This window comes from Sorex araneus, chromosome 7 (assembly GCF_027595985.1).
Source record: "Sorex araneus isolate mSorAra2 chromosome 7, mSorAra2.pri, whole genome shotgun sequence".
NCBI classification, from domain to species: Eukaryota; Metazoa; Chordata; class Mammalia; order Eulipotyphla; family Soricidae; genus Sorex; species Sorex araneus.
In genome coordinates this window covers 65,346,548-65,364,531 of record NC_073308.1, presented here as the reverse complement: position 1 = coordinate 65,364,531, position 17,984 = coordinate 65,346,548, and the positions used below count along the sequence as shown (strand labels likewise).

At 51.2% G+C, this 17,984-nt stretch overlaps 1 protein-coding gene across 3 annotated transcripts in view; it reads left to right on the top strand.

Annotated features, from left to right (window-relative positions):
• Window positions 1-17,984, top strand: part of SMAD1 (SMAD family member 1) — a 68,925-nt gene that overhangs the window by 24,015 nt on the left and 26,926 nt on the right. For all 3 annotated transcript variants that reach the window (XM_055144731.1, XM_055144732.1, XM_055144730.1), the window contains exon 2: window positions 12,289-12,877. In XM_055144731.1, coding sequence (XP_055000706.1) covers window positions 12,478-12,877 — 400 coding nt within the window. In that variant the 5' untranslated portion in view covers window positions 12,289-12,477. The remainder of the gene's footprint in view (window positions 1-12,288; window positions 12,878-17,984) is intronic.

Below are 17,984 nucleotides of genomic sequence, written 5' to 3'. Positions count from 1 at the left end.
ATCCTTTTCTGTCCCTAGAAGTCCCACTGCGGGTCTTTGGGGGCCACCCCTGGCTTGCTCTGTCCATTCATTTATAAGGTCTTGAGTTGCAGATGCAAGCCCGTGATATGCCAGGTACCAGGTGCAGAGTTGGGAAAATACTCCTCCAACATGGACCAAACTTTTGTTTGTTTTTAGGCCACACCTAGTGATGCTCAAGGCTCACTCCTGGCAGGGCTCGAGGGACCGTGGGGTGCTGGGGGTCTGACCTGGGTTGGCCACATGTGAGGCCACATCATCACTCCATCCCCAAAGACAAACACTTTTTTCAAAAGATCATTTCCAGCTGCTAAACAGTTTGTTTTTGTGTGAGAGCTTATTGGGGGGGCGCAGGGGGACTTGGGGAGCACCTGGCTCTGCCCAGGCTCTGTACTCAGGGCTCACTCCTGGCAGTGCTCAAGGGACCACAGTGGGACACAAGGGAATCAACTTGGGCCAGCCGCGTGCAAGGCAAATGCCCTCCTGCTGTACTGTCTCCCCGGCCCTGTGGAACAGTTTCAAAGCGAAGTTAATCGATACCCCAGGCTCAGAGTTCCTTGATTCTTGGGTTCTTCATGCCCATGGTGTTTTATCATTAGGGTTGAGCCTTTAACGAGCCAAAGAACAAGAAGTTAATAACATACCAAGCCACTAAGGGAGCCACTTGGTCACAGACAATGGCCATTTTATCTCCGGTCACTTTTTAGAAGGTACCAGGGGTCTTTGATATTTCTTTCCCTCCTCACTTCTGAGAGCTAATGTCATCTGTTTAGTAAATGATTCGGTTAACAGCTTCCCACTCCCCACCCCGCAGTCTTTAATGGGATCATTCGCGTATTCTTGTCTGATTCACCCAGTTCCCTGTCAACAGAACCATCGAGCGCCAAGAGTCCCCTCCTCCCCGCCTCCCACCCGGGAGTGGAGACATTTGGTTTGTGATTCTTGGCAGCCACACCCCCAGCCCACCCCCCTGCCTGCCACCCGTTTATTGCATCTGAAGGTACATACTCAGATTTTCTCACAGCTTCCTGTGGGAATCAGAGTGGTATTGAGGGGCAGAGAGTGTTTCGCTGATAGTCACACAGTTGGAGAATTACATGTTTCCTTACTAAATGAGGCCCAGATGAAGAAAATGTCTGTTGTTGTGCAATGGACTTATTAGATTTCTTTTAACGACACAGCCACTTACCCCTAGCCAGTTACCCTGCAGTTAAAGAGAACTTTTGTTGTTGTTTTGCTTTTCCTCTTTAACATGAGCGAATATCGTGTAAGTTGCACAATTATATTGCCATATCCAAAGGGGTATTTTTTCCTCCCTTGGGTTCTGGCAATGCTAATAGAATTCCTTCCCATGAGTGAGATCTATCCATCAGGAAAGGTTCTGAATTTTAGAGTTTTAAGATGCATTTTTTTTTTTATTCCTTATAAAATCCAGTTGGACTTACAAGTAGAGTTTGCATGTAATTTGAGCTCTTGAATTGATTTTGGTGTTTTGGTAATTAGCAAAACTTGTGTACAGAGCCTTAAGAAAATTATTTGGAGTGCGGGTTGGGCCACACCCAACGGTGCTCAGGGTTTATGCATCTTGGCACTGTGCTCAAGGGTCACTGTTGATGGCTCTCGGGGGAGCATATTGTGGTGTTAGGGATTGAATCTGGTCAGCTGCATGCAAGGCAAGTGCCTTAGCTCCTAACTCTCTCTCCACTCTGGCAGGGATTTCTGTCTTTTTCACTTGGGAAATTTGTTTTTCAGTAAAGATATTTGAGGGGCCAGAGAAGTAGCCCAGTGTAGCAGGAAATAGTTCTTGAATGCAGGAGGCCTGGGTTATGTCCCTGGTTCTGAATAGTCTTCTGAGCACCAAGCTGGGAATAGTCCCTGAGCTCCTCTGGGTATGGCCCCCCCACATCAAAAAGAAAGTTTGAAAAATTTAGAAAAGGAGAGAGTTATTTACTAGCATCCCGAACTCAGTCACTTTGAATAATTTGATGTCTTTACATCGTTGTTTATGTTACACATGGTCTATGTTTTATGTCCTGCTTAACATGTTCCAAGTTACTACGTCGTTTTTATAAGTCCTAATTTATTTTGCGCTCCAGGCAGATAAACGTTCTGATGTAAAAAGTCATTTCTAGTAGTAGCCTTCTGTGGGGACTGCAGACTGTTCTGGTGAGTGGATTGTACTATGGTTTGCCTATTTTCCAATTATTAAACACTTCTCTTTTCTCCTGTGTTGGTGAAAACCTGTATAAAAAATGGCATTACTTGTATAGTTCAGATAGTGCCTTAAAGTAAAATTCTAAAAGTGACATTACTAGAACAAAGAGCTTGATAGTTTTAAGACTTCTGGGGGCTTCTGTAATAAGAGAATGTGTTTTCTTTTCTCTCAGTGTGAGATGTTTGTGTTTGGAGAGGAGGGAAGGAAATCTCTGTTTGCTGACTCATGTTTTTATTTTGCACTTTAAACTGATAAGACCACTTAGCTTTTGACATAAACTCAAACAGGAAGTACAAAAAGGTGCAGGGGAAAAAAGTCTGTTGTCTGGCCAAGGTTGTAGAGTCCAGGGCTCACTGGAGTTTCTGATCAGATTGTTGATTCTGATCCTTGTTGGATTTGCATGATTTTTAAAAATGCATAACTCAGAAGTAGGCAGGTAGTCGTCATTCTGTACACTGAATGTGAGAGTTTCATTGTGACCTCGTGACACTAATGCGAGTGGCACCAAAACACCACACTCAAGCAGATACACTGACACCTTCAAACACACAGAACCGGCCCGGGACAGATTTGGAAGCAGTCCAGATCTTTTGCATGGCAAAGTCTTCCTCGATCGGGACTGTCACCTGAGCTGCATTTCTCAATGTGAACCACATCGCCTCTGATTTGAAGTCCTCCTGGCCTCAGCTCCTCTCCAGCCCCTGGGAGCCCTAACATTGGTATTGTGTCTCTGTTAGAACCAGCAATTTGGAACCGGGATTTAAAATAAAATACAGATTTAGGGCCAGAGCTATAGTGCAGCATGTGAGCGGTTTGCCTTGCACGTAACCGACCCAGGTTCAATCCCTGGCACTGCTTATGGTTCCCCGAGCCTTGCTACAAATGCTCCCTGAATGCAGAGACAGGAGTAAGCCCTGAGCACCCCTGGGTGTGCCCCCGCCAAAAGATAAAAATAAAAAAATCAAGATTTGGGAGCCAGACACCCAGGGTTCAAAGCCTGGCTCGGCCAATGGCCACCCAGCTTGGGACTCGGCAGCAAGTAGGCTCGCCCTCCCGGACTGCCCTCCCCCGGCCCCTCAGACCGGCGAGAGAGAGGGTCTGCGCTGCAGGGCTTGTGGGGAAGGATGAGTCGGCTTAGCAGGGCTGCTCTCGCAGCTGCCATGTCCGGAGCTCTCAGAGGTTTGCGCTAGTGTTTTTGCAAAATTCTGCTCATCCTTTATGGCTTGTCTGCTGTTTCCTCCCAGGGACAACTTCCTGGACTCCCTGGAGTTAATTGTTCTCTGTTTCTCTGCTTTTATATTTTACGGTTATGTCTCAGCGCTTTCATCACGCGTATTCCAGTTCACAGCGGGCCACATGCCCGTGCCCCAGGCCTCCCGGCCCGCCTCGCCCTCCCCAGCCTGCCCCCAGCCTTGCCCTGACCTCTCGCGTCAGCCCACGCCCGAGCCGGGTGCCTCTTGGAGCAAGTTGCTGACTCGTCAGCTGTCACCGTAGATCTGTCCGGATGCCGAGTCCTTTCCGTAACTCTGTGCCCTGACCCGAGGGCCAGGTACTCTGGTCAGCTTTGTTGAACGAATGCCAACCTGAGTAGTGCTAATGAACCCCGGAAGTGCTGCCACATTATCTCCACAACCCACCTGACCCGTGCTTGCTGGAGATTCTAAACCCTTCAGCGACAGGGTCTGGCAGGTCCTGACTGATATTTGTGGGTGTGTGTTGGGGGTTGGGGAGAAGTGTGGGAGTGCTCAGGAATTGGTCCTCACAGGGCTGGACTTGGTGCGGGGGTGGGGGGGCTGGGCGGAGGGGGGATCCAGATGTGATGTCAGGGATTCAACCCGGGCTGGCTGCATATAAGGCAAGGGTCTTAATTTCTGTACTATTTCTCAGGCCCCAGTTTTGAGTGATTTTTTTTTTTAAGAGAAACTCTTGTTTTACCCTAAAAAGCACAGAGAAGTAGTTTGGGAGCAGGAGGAAAAGACTAAAATGGCTCAATGCTGGGGCCCGAGGGGGCCCGAGGCCACCCTGGAGTTACTTGGGGGTCTCCAGGAGCGTCCGGTGCTGCTGGGGGACTGTGTGGTCCCAGAGCGGGATCCTGTGGGACTCCGTGAGACACGCGCCTTACTCCTGCCCCATCTCTCCAGCCCATCGCGGCCCTTTCGTGAATGCTTAATGTCAGCTGTCTTGTTCTTTTGCAAAACTAACCTTCAGTCTAAGTCAGCAACCTTCCAGGGGCTGGAGCGATAGTACAGCAGGTAAGGCATTTGCCTTGCACGCAAGCTAACCCAGGTTCGATACCTGGCATCCCATATGGACCTCTGAGCACCACCAGGAATAACCAGGAGTAGTTTCTGAGTGCAAAGCCAGGAGTAACCCTGAGCATCGCCTGGTGTGACCCAAAGAGTAAAAAATGAAAAAAAAAAAAGCGCACACACACACACACACACACACACACACACACACACAGAGTCAACAACCTTCCAGATTGATCCATGCCAACCCAGGGTGGGCTGGAAATAGTAACCAGGTGGTGTGTTGTGTTTCCTTACCTCTTCTCCGAGAGATGAAAGTGACGCAGCCCCCAGTGGTGGGCCGGGGCAGGGGGAACGGGTTTCTCTTGCACGGGGATCGGTGAGTGGAGCAGGGGCTCAATCTCGCCCGTTCCACTCCCTCAAGGAGCACGTGCCTGCCCCCACTGCTGGCCAAGGCTGCCGTGAGCCAGACCCATCCCCCCAACACACACACACACACACACACACACACACACACACACACACACACACACACACAGGAAGGCGGGAAATAGACCCGCTGGCTGTGTGCAGACAATGGACGTGGACAGGCAGCGAGGTGACCGCACGCAGTTGCTGCGTCCGTGCAGTTGAATGGGGCAGTGGCTCGCTGTCGCTGTCCTTTACTCTCTGGCCATCAGGGATGACTTCCTCCCTTTATTCCTGTCGCCGGTGATCGGGAGCTTTCAAGAATCAGCTCTGCAGGAGGTTTGCCTCACTTGATTAGCGTTTTCTGTGTTGAAGAAGAAATAGTTTTCTTTCGGGATCATGGGACGCTGGTGGGGGTGGGGGTGTAATTGTATTCCAGAATGAACATGGGCTTCTCCCTAACAGAGAGGGCCAAGGGGAGACCCCCATAAAGTCAAGCCAAGGAGTCACGCCTCACATCCCAGGTTGAGATGTCGGTGACCCCAGAATGGGGATGTGCCTTTATTTGTCTTTCCAAATAATAGGTTTTGATTTTTGTAGGTTTTCTCTATTAAAGGTATAAGTATATACGGACTGGAGCGATAGCACAGCGCGTAGGGCTTTTGCCTTGCACACGGCTGACCTGGGTTCAATTCCACGGTCCCTTTCAGAAAGCCCAGCAAGCTGCCAAGAGTATCCCGCCCACACAGCAGAGCCTGGCGAGCTCCCCGGGGCGTATTCGATATGCCAAAAACAGTTAACAACAAGTCTCACAATGGAGACGTTACTGGTGCCCGCTCGAGCAAATCGATGAACAATGGGATGACAGTGCTATGACAGTGCTACTTAAAGGTACTTTTTTGAAATCAGGGTCACCTCCCACCCCACCACTGATAGGGGGTGGGGGAGTGGGGAGGCCGCAGTGCTGGGGTCGGCTTCAGGGCGTGTCACGCTGCGGACCACCTTCCCTGCACCTGACTTTACAGGAACGTTTGCTTCCCTTCTACTTGGGATTTAAGTCAGGTTGTTTTTTTGCTTGTGGAGGATACATAGAACATTCAGATCAACTATTTTCTAACATGTGTTAAGATATATTGATTTTTCCTGGCTCGGGCCATGTCCTTCAAGTTTTGCTGTGGCCTTGGCTTTTCTGTTTGTTGTTGTGTTTTTCTTTTTCATTTTTAACTGTTAGTCAGTTGCACATTTTTCTTGTCACCCCTGTAATTTCTTCCTTGGCCCCGTGGTTACTGATCCTGGCCGTCATCTCCACGGTGTTATTCCTTCGATGCATGCTGCGGTGTGCTCATGGCTCAGGCCGAAGTCGACCGGGTGAGGTATTTATTCCCAGACGGTGCATGGCTGGTGGCTGCAGCAGGTGACCCGTGGACGGGAATTGGGTCGAGTTTCTCCGCATCTCGTCCATCTTCCTTATCAGGTTCTGTTGCCACTTGCATCCGTTGCCGTGTTAATTTCCCGCTAAGATAATGGGTTTGGCTTTGTCGTTTTGTCTGTTTCGCTTTATGTCAATTGAGATTGCAATCATTTGGATCCAACTCGGTGATTATGATATATTCACAGAGGCTCGGCTGCTCTTCTGATGGGATGATGTGTCCTTTGGAAATCCCATTACTCTGAAGGAGGATGTGGTGCTTCAGATAAACTTTGGTTGATGAGCTCTGTCAGCTTTTTGGGTGAGAACATGGATATGGATTTTCCCATCGTTTTTCTTTCAACTTTTTTCTTGTTTTTATATCTGATGTGTCTCTTTGAAGCCCAAGGTAGTGAGGCAGTGCTCCCCCTGAACTCCCAGCCCACATTTTTTTTTAAAAAAGGGTTTTTTTTATTAAATCACTGTGAGACAGACCACTACAAAGCTGTTCATGATTGGGTTTCAGTGTTCGAGTTAGGTGTCTATCCCTTCACCAGTGTACATTTCCTAGCACCAGTACCAGTGTCCCCAGTTTCACTCCCACCACCCCTTAACTCCCACCCCCAAAACCTACCTTTATGGCAGGCACCTCTCTCTCTCTCTCTCTCTCTCTCTATCTATCTATCTATCTATCTATCTATCTATCTATCTATCTCTATCTCTATCTCTCTCCCCCACCTTTTACTGGCTGTATTTATTTTGGTGTTTTTGTTTTTGGGTCTTGCCCAGCTGTGCTCAGGGGTTACTCCTGGCTCTATGCCCAGAGATCACTCCTGGAGGAGTTTGGGGGACCCTAAGGGGTGCTGGGGATCAAACCTCAGTCAGCCACATGCAAGGCAAGTGCCCTACCTGCTATACTGTCGCTTAGGCCCCCTGTATTTAGTTCGTTTTTAAGTGATGCTTATAATTGGGGGGTTTGACCTAATCTTAAAGTTTTCTATTTGTTCCCTCTATTGTTTTCTGTGTTGAAGAAGAAATAGTTTTCTTTCGGGATCATGGGACCTTGGTGGGGGTGGGGTTGTAATTGTATTCCAGAGTAAACATGGGCTTCTCCCTACCCCCCTTCATATGTAGTTTTTGGATTAATCATAACTTAATTATATATTTTTTAAACAAATCTTTTTATGTTCTTTAAATGATCATTCTGAGGCTTTCCTGACTACAGCATGAATCTGTAGCGTATGGTACCAGGAGAAACTGAACGCTTGGTCGTGGGTCCAATAACAGGGTGTCAGAGCACAAACTGCACTTGCCTCTCTACTTGCTTTTATCGTGGCTCTTGGCTTTAGCCTGCGTGGGGCATCCCCGTCCCTGCTGTGTCGAGCGGGTCTTTCTCCACGCATGCTCCGGCCCTTCGGAGGCTCGGCCCCAGGCCTTGGAGCAACAGGCTTCTTCCTCCGATCCCTTCTCTTGGGCCTGAAGAATTCGTGTTGGAACCCCGTTCTCGCAGCTTTCGTGTTAAGCTGGGAAGCGTCTTGATTTCATGTTTTCAAGTGTCCCTCCCCTCCCCCACCTAGAACTGCAGTCTACCCGCGGTTGATGTTCTCCCGTGGTTTTCTGTGGACCCACCAGCTGTTAGCCTTATTGTGTAGCTCACCCTGATGCAGGGCACCAACCCCTCCTGCCTGTACAGTAGATAATTTGCATATAACTTGACACCCCCATCTCTTGAGGGTTGGGGTACTCACACTGAGCGTTGCTTAGGCATCATTTGGGGGTGGAGGGGCTGATTGTGGGACTAAGGATCGAACTTGGGTTGGCAGCATGCAAAGCGACTGCCTCCCTGTCCGATCCTTCCTGCCTTCTCTTCCTCTGCCCAGGTCTTTCCTTCCCTCTGCTGGTGCCGCGGCCGCAGGAACGGGGCTCGCCCACAGCATGCACAGTTGCTCCCGTGTTGGCTGCACGCAGACTCTGGGGTCCTGCTCTCTAGAGCAGAGCCGGGGTCTGAATCCAGGATCTCGCACGTGCGAAGCAAATGGCCCGACCGAGTGATATTTATTCTTGTTTCTGAATCACACCCGGTGTTGGTGCTCAGGGTCGCTTTGCACTCAGGGCTCATTCTTGGCAGGGGCTAAGGGGCCCCTCCGGAGCTGGGGCCGCAGGCTGCCCGCCGTGTGCCCGGCAAGAGCCCTCGCTGCTGCACGAGCCTCGAGCCCCCTCTGAATAGGGCCATGGCTGGTGTTCCTCGGGTCTGCTGCAGTGCCAGGAACTGAACCCCGGGTTTGGCCTGTGCTTGGCACGTGCTGCACCACTGGAACCACAGCCCCGCCCCGGAGCCCGAGTCTTGACTCATAGCCTGACACCTTCCCCGTACACATCCTTGACATGATCTCTGTTATTGACATAACAGATCATTGACGTGTATCTGTATGTCACAGTCCGCTGGCTGCTTACAGTCAAGCACGCGCAGGGGAAATGCTCTTTTACAAGACTCGTAAGTGGCCCATTGTGAAGACTTTATCCGCGTTGTCTTTGGGTCCAGTCCGCAGAGGCGTAGCCAGGGAAACCGTGGGAGAAGGTGCCCCCCACCGCTCCAGCCTGTCTCCTGAGCATGCTGGAGGGTCAGGCAGAGCTCCAAGGGCTGAGCACAGACTTTGCACGCAGGTGCCCCAGGTTTGATCCCCTGCACCAGGAATCATGCTCAGGCACAGAGCCAGGCATAGCCTGCACCTATGGCCCCCGAGCAAACAGGAGCCAGAGACACCACCAGTTAAGGCACGTCAGTCACCTTGCTTGGGGCATACTCCAGTTTGATCCCCAGCACCACATTGGTTCTTCAGAATGATCCCTGAGCACCAATCCAGGAGTAAGCCCAGAGCACAGAGGGCAGCTGGGTATGGCCTAACAGAACAACAATAGTAGCAAACACAGCGGGTCAGCTGTATGGGGCCTGAGCAACGGCACAGCAAGGAGGGCACTTGTCTTGCACGCCGCTGACCCGGGCTCAGTCCCTGGCACCCCATATTGTCCTCCTAACACTGCCAGAAGTGACCCCGGAGCACAGAGCCAGGTAAGCCCTGAGCACAGCGAAATATAAAATGATCAACTCTAATTATTTGGAAGTATAGCTCTGTCATCCCATTTTCATCGATTTGCTCAACTGGGCACCAGTAACGTCTCCATTGTGAGACTTGTTGTTACAGTTTTTGGCATGTTGAATATGCCATGGGTAGCTTTCCAGGCTCTGCCAGGCAGGCGGGATACTCTCGATAGCTTGCCGGGCTCTCTGAGAGTGATGGAGGAATCGAACCCCAGTCAGCCGCATGCAAGGCAAACACCCTACCTGCTGTGCTATCGCTCCAGTCCATTAAAATAGTATTTTTCAGAAACTGTTTGCTGTAGGTGTTGTGCAGTTTTGCTGGGATCTGACACCCTGAAATGCAAACCTGCAGCTTTCCTTGTCTTTATCGTCCTGGGAGTGTGTAGGGCTGGGCGAATCTGTGGGCAACTGTCGCTTCTGGAAACCCGTTGGCCGGTGTGTGCTGCCTTTGCCGTCCGGTTCTGCCCTCCCGTCACTGCCTCCGCCTGGCCTGGTGTTGCAGCAACTCCGGGCAGTGTTTCAGCGTGGGAAGCCGTGGGCTCGGCTGGGGTCTCACCTGAGGGCCTGCCTTCGAGTCACGCCTGGTGGCCCCCCTGAGCCGCCTTGCAGGGTCTCTTCCATGCCATCTGCATGCTCAGATTGCTGTGTGTCCCTCAGCCTCTTTCTGGTCAGTTCCGGCTCCTCGCTGCTTGGCACCTGCACTGTGGCCAGCATCTGCAGAAGAACAGCAAAGCAGTGAGGACTGTTCCGCTCTCTTCGTGGTTTTCTTTGTTTCTTTCTTTTTTTTTTGTCACATCCGGCGATGCACAGGGGTTACTCCTTTTTTGGTCACACCCGACGATGCACAGGGATTACTCCTAGCTCTGCACTCAGGAATTACTCCTGGCGGTGCTCAGGGAATTGTATGGGTTGCTGGAAATCGAACCCAGGCCATCCACGTGCAAGGCAAATGCCCTGTCCGCTGTGCTATGGCTCCCGCCCCTGTCTTCCTCACTGTATCACTGTCACTGTCATCCCATTGCTCATCGATTTGCTCAAGCAGGCACCAGCAATGTCTCCATTGTGAGACTTGTTACTGTATTTGGCATATCAGATACTCCACAGGTAGTTTATCAGGCCCTGCCGTGGGGGCGAGACACTCTCGGTAGCTTGCCAGGCTCTCTGAGACGGGCGGAAGAATCAAACCCGGGTAGGCCTGTGTGCAAGGCAAATGCCCTACCCGCTGTGCTATGGCTCCAGCCCCTGTCTTCATGTTTTGTTTTTTTAAAAAAAGGTTTTGTTTGTTTTTTTAACTAAGGCACCATGATCTGCAAAGTTACTCAGAGTTGAGTTTCAGGCATACAGTGTTCCGGCCCCAATGCCACCACAGTGCCCCCTTCCCCCCGCCAGTGTCCCCAGGTTCCCTCCCAGCCTGCCTTTCTGATGGGCACATTTTTAAGTTTGGTGCTTGCAGTTGTGTCAGGTCCTGCCCCCCCTACCCCCCCTTCTCCCCAGCATCTTAGTCCCGTTCCTCCTGACTCCCTCAGTACTCCTTTGATGCCTTGCGGGGGGAGGGGGCGAAATCTTGGGCAAGTTCCTGGTTTGGCTTGTGGGTTTGTTTATATTTTCTCCAGCTCCCCTAGTTATTTTTGGCAGGAGGCTACTGGGTGTCTGGGCCGGAATGTGTTTCTCCTTGTCATCTCGCTCACCTTCCGTGTGTTCCCTGGGTGCAGAGCAATTACACGCTCCTAATGAGCCAGCTTAGGCGAGTTGGTTCCGGCGGCCTTGGTGTGCTTCGTGCTTGTCCTGCCCGTGGAAGGCACGTTTGGGGAGGCAGAGAGTCCTGTCGCTGGCGGGCAGGGCGGAGGAGCCAGCCGGCCCTGCGCCTCGAAAAGTAACTGGCTTTTTCTTCCCTGCACAGCAGGACAGCTTCGGGAAGGGGACCCAGAATAGATGTGAAGACCATTGTGTTTTTATTATTTCCTGTCGCTTTCAGTTTTTGTGGATGGGGCGTGCTTTGAAAGGGCTCTAAATAGAACACATGACGGGGGAACGCCGGGGACTTCTTTGCACGCCACTGTCTATTGCTGTAATCGCGGAACTCCCATCAGCAGGGCCAGCCGGGCGCTCAGAGCCTCCTTGTGTCAGGGGGCCCCGGGCTCAGGGGGGTGATGGGCAGGAGGGGAAGCACTCGCCCGTGAGTCTGCGTGGGCGGCTCTGGCAGAGCAGCGGGATGGGGTGGCTTTGAACTTGGGACGGCTGTGATGGGGACCGGAGATCCCACAGCACAGAGACAGCCGGTTTGCTGTGTGGTCAGGATCCCCGGCTGCCGGCTCTCTCGGCCCTTAGCTGAGCCTGTCTGGGGGGAGCGTTGCTGCGAGCGGCCTTCCTCTCTGTCCGCAGTCACCAGCCTCACCCTCTCCCATCCCCACCCGCAAGACCTCGTTTAACCTGAACTGACTTCTCAGACACCCCGTCTCCCAGCACACCCGTGTTGCGTTTGCTGGGGGCACACCCAGCGGCGCTCAGGGCTCCCTCCACGTTCTGTGCTCAGGGATCGCTCCTGACCCGGCTTCGGGCCCCCCGCGTGGTGCTGGGGGTGGGTCTGGGTTGGCCAGAGGTAAAGCCAGCGCCTTTTCTGCTGTGCTCTTCCTCTAGACCACTTCGGCATGAGTTTGTTGTGCTTATGGTTTTGGTTTTTTGAGTCACACCTGGCATTGCTCAGGGCTTACTCCTGGCTCTGTGCTCAGGGGGGATTGGGGGGGAGAGGTTTTACCATACCCAGCTCATCGCATATGCATATTGCAATTCATAACAGCACTTAAGATCGACCCCGCTCCCTGGCTGTGATTTAATTGTGGTCCAGTGCTATGGGTGATGTGTAACTTTTCTCCCCGTTTTTCTCTCCTAGGGCGTTGACCCTGGTTCATCTGCGGGACGCCCCCGGCATGGTCATCTCGGCTCTCGGGGACCTCCAGGCACTGACACCCTGCAGCCGCCTATGTGAGTAGAGGGGACGGGTCCCGCGTCCCCGCCAGCAGAGGCGCCCTTGTCGCGTCCCCGCGCCCAGGAGGAGGAGCTCCCCGCTCGGGCCAGCGCTATGAACGTGACCAGCCTGTTCTCCTTCACGAGCCCGGCCGTGAAGAGACTGCTGGGGTGGAAACAGGGCGACGAGGAGGAGAAATGGGCCGAGAAGGCGGTGGACGCCCTGGTGAAGAAGCTGAAGAAGAAGAAGGGCGCCATGGAGGAGCTGGAGAAGGCCCTGAGCTGCCCGGGCCAGCCCAGCAACTGCGTGACCATCCCCCGCTCCCTGGACGGGCGGCTGCAGGTGTCGCACCGCAAGGGGCTGCCCCACGTCATCTACTGCCGCGTGTGGCGCTGGCCTGACCTGCAGAGCCACCATGAACTGAAGCCCCTGGAGTGCTGCGAGTTCCCCTTCGGCTCCAAGCAGAAGGAGGTGTGCATCAACCCCTACCACTACAAGCGCGTCGAGAGCCCGGGTGAGTGCAGGCGCCGGGCGCAGCCCCGCCCACAGGCCCGCGCAGCCCCGCCCACAAGGCAGCCCGCCCCGCCCACAAACCCGCCCCCACCCCGAGCCGCCCCGCCCACAAACAACCCCGCCCACAAGCCCTCTCCCTGCCCCCACACCCGCCCCACCTATAAGGCTGCCCCACCCACAAACCCCACCCACAAGCCCCCTCCCCGCCCCGCGCAGCCCGCAGCCCGCCCACCGCCCCGCCCACAGCCCGCTCCCTGCCCCTCCCACCCCCGCCCCGCTCATAAGGCCGCCCCACCCACAAGCCCCACCCACAAACCGCCTCGCCGCCCCGCCCATAAGACCGCCCTGTGCACAAACCGCCCCACCCCGCCCACCAGCCCGCTTCCCGCTTTTCCCTCTCTCTCCCTCCCCCATAAGGTCTTGCTGCTCCAAGCCTGCCCCGCCCCCATCTGCCCCTCCCGCAAGCCCGCGCCGCCCCTCACTCACTCCCAGCACCCGCTTGGCTCCTTAGCAGCTGACCCTAGAGCTTGTGAGGGGCCACAGGTCCGCTGCCAGCTGTGTTCCCTGTGTCACAGCAGTGGAGGCCTCTCGGGTCCATGCGCCCTCATCTGCACAGCACACGGACTTTGTCGACCCGCCCTGGTCCTAAGGCTTTTTTGATGATCCCGGCTTGGTGTTCTCTCTAAGTGCGGTTCTTCCCTTTCACCAGACTAGCCTCTCTCAAGCCCGGGGCATGAGCTGGGAGGAGTGGGGACTAGCACAGGAACGGACCTGGCTGGAGAACATGGCTGAGAAGCACCTGCCCTAGACCTTTGCTGGTTGCTTTGGTTTGGGGGCCACACCAGGTGGCCCCCAGGAATTATTCCCAGCAGTGCAGGCCACACAGTGGTTGATCCCCGGCGGGCCGTGTGCAAGGCAAGCGCCTTTCCTGTGTGTTCCCTCACCAGCTCAGACCCATAGAAGGTGGTATAACCAAACGTGGGATTGCGGGGGTCACGAAACAGTTCTTTCAAAACGAATCTGTGGTTATGTTATTCGTCCATGGTTGGCTTTATGTAGCTGTATTATATGCCCGGGGTTGTATGAAAGTTTCTCTGCAGTTCTGCTCTAGACCAGAATTGGAGGATGAAAGAAAACGTCACTCAGTTCACCCCCTCCTCTGCCCCAATCTGTCTTCTCTTAGGAAACAGCAGAACACACAGGGCTCTGGGGTGCTTTCAGCTAAAGGAGGTGATGGCTGGGGAAGACAGGCCTCCCGTGGCCTCCTGGAAGAGCTGATAGTATGTTAAACTTTGTTCTGCGAAGCTCATCACGGCGGACTGTACAAGCTCAGCCGCCGATAAAACGGGCCTGCGGCTTCCCAGAACTTTGCTCCCTCCGATGTTCACCGAGATTAGCACATGAGGGTGGTGACATAACACAGGGGTAAAGGCTCGCCTGGCACGCAGCTTGTCCTGGTTCCAGGCCTGGCACTGCGCAGTGTCCCCCAGCACCGTCAAAAGCAGTCCCTGAGGGGCCGGAGCCATAGTACAGCGGGTAGGGTGTACTACCTGGGGTGCAGGCCGGGCAGCCGACCCAGGTTCAGTCACAGGAGTAATTCCTGAGTATTGCTGGGTGTGACCCAAAAACAAACAAAAAAATGTGATCCCTGAGCATGGAGCCAGGAGTAAGCTCTGAGCACCAGGTGTGACCCAAATATCTCCCACCTGACCCCCCTCCAATAATCTAAGATCGGCATCCTGATAAAACAGTCCACCTCTCTTAGAGTAGGAGCAGGGAAGGGTGCCGAGGGAGAGAGGAAGGACTTTGTGATTGGGTCTCAGACACGAGTGTTGTGGTGGTTTGGGATGTATTCTACTCTGTCTGTCTGTCTCTCTCTCTCTCTCTGTCTCTCTCTCCTTTTCTCTCTCTCTCTCTCCTTTCATCACGACTGTCAGGTCTGGTTGTCTTTCTTAAACTTAGCCATTTATTCTTTTTTTTTCTTTTTTTTAATTTATTTTTTTTAATTCTTTTATTAATTCACCATGTGGAAAGTTACAAAGCGTTCAGGTTAAAGTCTCAGTTATACAATGCTCAAACACCCATCCCTTCACCAGTACACATATTCCACCACCAAGAATGACGATATACCTCCCCCCTTCCCCCCACCTCCCCAGCCCCCCCACCCCGCATGTGTAACTGGTAAATTTCACTTTACTTTGATTACTTTCAATATTTAAACAAAAAAAATTTCACTATTATTGATTTGGAGTTTCTCCCCCCTAAAGTCAATCTGCTGAAAAGAAAGCATTTGGTAATTTGTTTTCCATTGCTGAGAATGAAGAGATATGAAGTCAGGAGGCCGCACTAGCAGCAGCATAGTTTTGGATTTCTGTATTTTAGTATCTAGTAACTAAGTCCAGAGAAATGTCTGCCAGGAATCGCAACATTGTAAGCTTGTACCTCTCAGCTACTTTATATTCCACATATGAGTGCGATCTTTCTATGTCTGTCTCTTTCTTTCTGACTCATTTCACTCAGCATGATACTTTCCATGTTGATCCACTTATATGCAAATTTCATGACTTCATGTTTTCTGACAGCTACGTAGTATTCCATTGTGTAAATATACCAGAGTTTCTTTAGCCAATCATCTGTTTTCAGGCACTCTGGTTTTTTCCATATTGTGGCTATTGTAGACAGAGCGGCAATGAACATGGAAATGCAGATGTCATCTCTACTATACCTTTTTGCCTCTCCGAGATATATTCCCAGAAGTGGTATTGCTGGGTCAAATGGGAGCTCAATTTCTAACTTTTTGAGAATTGTCCATATTGTTTTCCAAAAGGGCTGAACCAGTCGGCATTCCCACCAGCAGTGAAGGAGAGTCCCTTTCTCCCCCCATCCACGCCAACACCGGTTGCTTTTGTTTTTTGGGATGTGGGCCAGTCTCTGTGGTGTGAGATGATACCTCATTGTTGTTTTGATCTGCATCTCCCTGATAATTAGTGATGTTGAACATTTTCTCATGTGCCTCTCAGCCATTCAGATTTCTTCTTTGGAAAAGTTTCTGTTCATTTCATCACCCCATTTTTTGATTGGGTTGGCAGTTTTCTTCTTGTGGAGTTCAACCAGTGCATTGTATACCCTTGTTATCAACCCTTTATCGGATGGGTACTGCATAAATATCCTTTCCCATTCTGTAGATTGTCTTTGTATTTTGGTCACTGTTTCTTTTGAGTTGCAGAAGCTTCTTAGTTTGAGATAGTCCCATTTATTTATCTTTGTTTTCACTTGCTTGGCCAGTGGCGTGTCAGCTTTGAAGATACCTTTGGCTTCAATGTCGTGGAGGGTTTTGCCGACCTTATCTTCAATGTACCTTAGGGATTCTGGTCTGATGTTGAGGTCTTTAATCCATTTTGATCTGATTTTTGTACATGGTGATAGATGGAGGTCTAAGCCCATTTTTTTGCATGTAGCCGTCCAGTTTTGCCAGCACAATTTGTTAAACATGCTTTCCTTGCTCCACTTCACATTTCTTGCTCCCTTATCAAAGATTAGATGATCATATATTTGGGGGTGTATGTCAGAGTATTCAACCCTATTCCATTGGTCTGCAGCTCTGCCTTTGTTCCAATACCATGCTGTTTTAATGACTACCGCTTTGTAGTAGAGTTGGAAGTTGGGGAGGTTGATTCCTCCCATTTTCTTTTTCCCAAGGATTGCTTTAGCTATTCGTGGGGGCTTATTGTTCCATATGAATTTCAGGAGCACTTGCTCCATTTCTTTGAAGAATGTCAAGGGTATCCCTATAGGGATCGCATTGAATTTGTACAATGCTTTGGGGAGAATTGCCATTTTGACAATATTAATTCTTCCAAACCATGAGCAGGGGATGTCTTTCCATTTCCTTGTGTCCTCTTTTATTTCCTGAAGTAGTGTTTTATAGTTTTCATTATACAAGTCCTTTACCTCCTTTGTTAAGCTGATTCCGAGGTACTTGATTTTTTGAGGCGCAATTGTGAATGGGATTGCTTTACTCAGGTCACTTTCTTCTCTCTCATTATTTGCATATAGGAAAGCAATGGACTTTTGGGTATTGATTCTATAGCCTGCAACTTTACTATACGACTCTATTGTTTCTAGGAGTTTCTTGGTAGAGGTTTTAGGGTTCTCTAGGTATAGTATCATATCATCTGCGAATAGTGAGAGCTTGATTTCTTCCTTTCCTACCTGAATGCCCTTAATATCTTTTTCTTGCCTAATCACTATTGCAGGTACTTCCAGTACTATATTGAACAGAAGTGGAGAGAGTGGGCATCCTTGTCTCGTCCCTGTTCTCAGAGGGAAGGCTCTTAGTTTTTCCCCATTGAGGACAATGCTTGCCATAGGCTTGTGATAAATGGCTTTGACTATATTGAGGAAAGTCCCTTCTGTACCCATTTTGGCGAGTGTTTTCATCATAAACGGATGCTGGATCTTGTCAAATGCTTTCTCTGCATCTATTGATATGATTATATGATTTTTATCTTTTCTTTTGTTGATATGATGGATTATGTTGATTGATTTCCGGATGTTAAACCATCCTTGCATCTCCGGGATGAATCCCACTTGGTCGTGGTGTATGATCTTTTTGATGAGTTGTTGAATTCTATTTGCTAATATTTTGTTGAGGATCTTCGCATCTGTGTTCATCAGGGATATTGGCCTGTAGTTTTCTTTTTTTGTGGTGTCTTTGTTTGCTTTTGGTATTAGGGAGATATGAGCCTCATAGAAACTGTTTGGGAGGGTTTCTATTAGCCATTTATTCTTTTGCAAATAAAAGAGCATAACAATCCTGGTGGAGCAGGAAAGGAAGTCACCGAAGCCAGTGGCAGGCTGGTTTGTGGGTGCAGGGAGCAAGGGGCGAGGACCCCGTTTGGCTCTGCTGCCCAGGGCAGCCTGGGGACAGTCGGAAAGGGGACTGGCAGTGCTGGGGTTTTGTCCTGTTGTAGTGTTTCCCCCACCCCCCTGCAAGTGCGTGGACGCTGATCGGAAAGCGAAAGTGGGTGGAGCTGGGCGCAGAGGGGTGATGTAACAGGTGGCTGTTTACTTGGACCAGGGTAGTCCCGAGAACCCAGGCTCCTTAT